This window comes from Pseudonaja textilis, chromosome 1, assembly GCF_049901715.1.
Source record: "Pseudonaja textilis isolate UNSWEBS1 chromosome 1, rPseTex1.2, whole genome shotgun sequence".
NCBI lineage: Eukaryota > Metazoa > Chordata > Lepidosauria > Squamata > Elapidae > Pseudonaja > Pseudonaja textilis.
The window spans coordinates 224,517,818-224,521,380 of NC_141990.1; the positions used below are offsets into that span (position 1 = coordinate 224,517,818).

Below are 3,563 nucleotides of genomic sequence, written 5' to 3' on the forward strand. Positions count from 1 at the left end.
TAATCCTGACAGCGTCTTCTAAGAAAGATGGTACATTGTATTGGGTATTGATTTGGTGGGATGGTGTCAATTGCAAATGACTTTTATGCCCACCTAACAATGTTTTTACTGGGGCAAAATTTCAAGAGATAGTGAATCTCTTTAATTAACTTGGAAAAAATAGAAGTCCTTTGAGAAATGTGTTTTTAATGGCTTCCTCTAGCAATGCAACACTTGAATTAGATGTCTGGGGCTTTGAGGTAGACACATAAATACCTCCAATATGTCTGTCTGAATAATTGAAGCACATGAAAACAACAAAGGATGGGCTGATCATCTTCTGAGCATCCTGTTTGACATCTTCTCTGAGTATCCTAAGTGGTACCTGACTAATCCAAATACAGCATGAAGATTCCTACCATAATTTTCAGGTAGGATATAGTTTTAGAGAAAGTGAGGCCGGGTATTATAGCTATTGTTATTATTTTGCTGACCTGCGTGCATGGTTCTATCTGACGAACAGACAGAATGAAAGAATTAAGTGCATAGAGCAGAAGCCTCACTGGGAAAACATGGTATATCTTAACTGAGATTAGTCCACCTGGGCAGTGTCACAAACTATTCATATAGTAATGGAAATCAAGATTAATTGGAAAATCTAGTCAAAAACAGCTGCATTAGTGAACTGTTATCAACTGTTATCATTAAGTCATGTGACATCAATCTGGATCAAAGGACTATTTCATGGCTCTAAAGCATACTACATATTGGAGAATGTGTCCATATGGGATTCGAAATAATCTTTATTCTGCCCCCATTTGTGTATCTTATTGTTTCCAGAGTGCAGTGAATATACACAAAAAAAGTTGGTTATTGTCTAGAAATCAAATAAGAAATAGAATTAAAAAGAACAACCTCCAGAGCATCTTTTCAGACAAACTATACTGTAACTACCATTAACTGTTGATAACATGAATGAGCATATTTTCAATCCAGCAGATACCCACCAGACGCAATCGGACATCTTGAGGACCATGAGTATGCACTGAGGTGTGCATGCACAAGTATTTGCAGAGCATCCCATAATGATGGAGAGCACTGGTGTGGTCTCAATCTGGTTTCAAAAAAAAAGACGACAAAAAGTTCATGGGCTGCCATAAGGAGAGAGGTGGCAACTCTTCTTTCCAGCAACTGAGTTCTTTGAAATAGTTTTTGAAATAGTTTTGCAAGGAGGGGAGAGAAATGACATGTTTCCCTCATACGCCCAATGATTTTATTTCAGATTCTTTTTTCCAAATGTCATTTCATAGGAGGGATCCAGTGACCAGTTCTCTGCCAATCAGTTCATCAAGCACGGATAGCTGGCCAGCAGGAAAAGTGGACAGTGCACTTTCCTACTGACCTCCTGCTCAGAGTAATTAGCTGCTTGGAAGGCAATTGGTTGCTGGTTCTTGTTGGTAATAGCAGAGAAAAACTACACTTAATCTCTGATGGTCAGGTAATCACACCAGTAAGAACCACGGGCAGGGCTCCTTGGTATACTTATTGCCTTCCTCTGTCTTTTTTCCCCAGTCAGACATTGTATATGTGCATTTACATGCAACATAGAGATAACTTCAAGCGGTTCGATTCTCACTGGCTCAAGGTTAATAAAGAACGGCTTTCTTTTCTCAATACAGTAGCATAGAATGAATCAAATTGTGCTGCTTCTGAGGATCCCATCAACTGAAGGAACTAAAGGGGGACACAGATGAAGGACTATTGGCATCTCTGCCCAGCATTGGAAAAGCTTCTTGCTCTATTTTTGTTGAGTCTAGAATAGTTTTTCTTTTCCTGAGCTAGGTTTTTTATTTCACTTCCAAAGCTCATCACCTCTCCTTCTCCCTCCATGAAGATGGCTGGATACAACCGCACACAGGTGACAGAGTTCATTTTCCTGGGATTCACAGATAATCCGTACCTAGAAATTGCCCTCTTTGTAGTGTTCTTAACCATTTACTTGGCAAATGTGATAGGAAATGTGGGCATGATTCTCCTGATTCTGCTTGATGGACAGCTCCACAGCCCCATGTATTTTTTCCTTTGCCACCTTTCTTTGGTAGACCTTGGTTATTCAACAGCCATTGCCCCACGTATGCTGGCTGACTTCTTGCGACGACATAAAGTCATCTCCTTCTCCAGCTGTGCCACACAGTTTGCCTTTTTTGTGGGTTTTGTGGATGCTGAGTGTTATGTCTTGGCAGCCATGGCTTATGATCGTTATGTGGCCATTTGTCATCCTCTCCATTACAGCACAATCATGTCAAAACAAGTCTGTTTGGTGTTAGTGATTGGTTCCTATGTAATGGGTCTTATAAGCTTGGCATCCCACACTAGTCTGACTTTCAGCTTAGATTACTGTGGGTCTAATGTCATCAATCATTTCTTCTGTGAGATTCCTCCACTCCTGGCATTGTCTTGCTCTGACACTTATGTCAGCGAGATCCTCCTCTTCAGCCTTTGTGGATTCATCGAATTCAGCACCCTCATCATCATCCTCATTTCTTATGTCTTCATCTTTGCTGCCATCTTGAGAATCCGCTCTGCTGAAGGCAGGCTCAAAGCCTTCTCTACCTGTACCTCTCATCTCATTGGGGTCACACTCTTTTATGGGACAGTGATGTTTATGTATTTGAGGCCGCCATCCAGCTACTCCTTAACTCAAGATAAGTGGGCCTCTGTGTTCTACACTGTTGTCATCCCTATGCTGAACCCCTTGATTTATAGCCTAAGAAACAGAGATGTGAAGGAAGCATTTAGAAGAGTTATCAGCAAAAAAAAATTATTCCATAAATAACCACCTCTCAGTTTAAGGAGCTAAATTAAAAATGTCACGGTGCTTGTTTGTTGTATGTAAGGTTCTATGTAGGAATCTACAGTTTTTTAGTTGAAAAGCAAACGATGGGGGTTTTTTCACCATGAAAATCAAGCATTTGATGTAGGAAAACTTGGCTTCATCATGTGGTTTCTAAGGGTAACATTAGACTTAAAACAATAAACCTATCTCCTGTTATGTTGCTGTTAAATATATGTATATTTCACTCCAGTCAGAACAACAACCTCCAAATAAGAATTAATATCAACTGATTTCCAAATGCTTTACCTTTGAAAAAGAACAAATTTATTCTGGTTTCATTTTAAAGTTGAATAAGGGGCTATGTAAACAATTGTTTCAAGGCTAGTAGATAATATATTATCACTTGGTACCCAAACCCAACTACAATATTAAGGACAAGTTAGTCATGCTTACTTCCCACTGAAATTAATATATGGTTAATTACAATTATATACAGAATAGCCATACGATGACATTTCCTTTTTGCAGCATACTTGTTCCCCAAAGAGGTTATTTGTCTTCACTTCTATGAATCCAGAAACCCCAAGAAAATAAATTTTTAAAAAAGTCTGAAAAAAGTTCCAGGTCTTAGTGACAAGACAATGCCAAGAAGAAAAGGAAAACTGACTAATGTTACTCTCCTGTTTTGTTTAGAAATGCAAAGCCCTCCAGCCAACATTTCCCTTACAGAAGGTAATATTCAGGAGCT

At 39.2% G+C, this 3,563-nt stretch overlaps 1 protein-coding gene across 1 annotated transcript; it reads left to right on the top strand.

The window, feature by feature from the left end:
- The first annotated feature begins 1,849 nt into the window (after positions 1–1,849).
- LOC113448816 (olfactory receptor 5AR1-like) lies at positions 1,850–2,815 on the top strand. Its single transcript, XM_026719624.2, has one exon. The coding sequence runs from the start codon at positions 1,868–1,870 to the stop codon at positions 2,813–2,815; it is 948 nt and encodes a 315-aa protein (XP_026575409.2). The 5' UTR covers positions 1,850–1,867.
- Positions 2,816–3,563: the final 748 nt, after the last annotated feature.

What these genes read in the sequence shown, in the direction of transcription:
- LOC113448816 (XM_026719624.2), top strand. Translation starts at nt 1,868, where the DNA reads ATGAAGATGGCTGGATACAACCGCACACAGGTGACAGAGTTCATTTTC.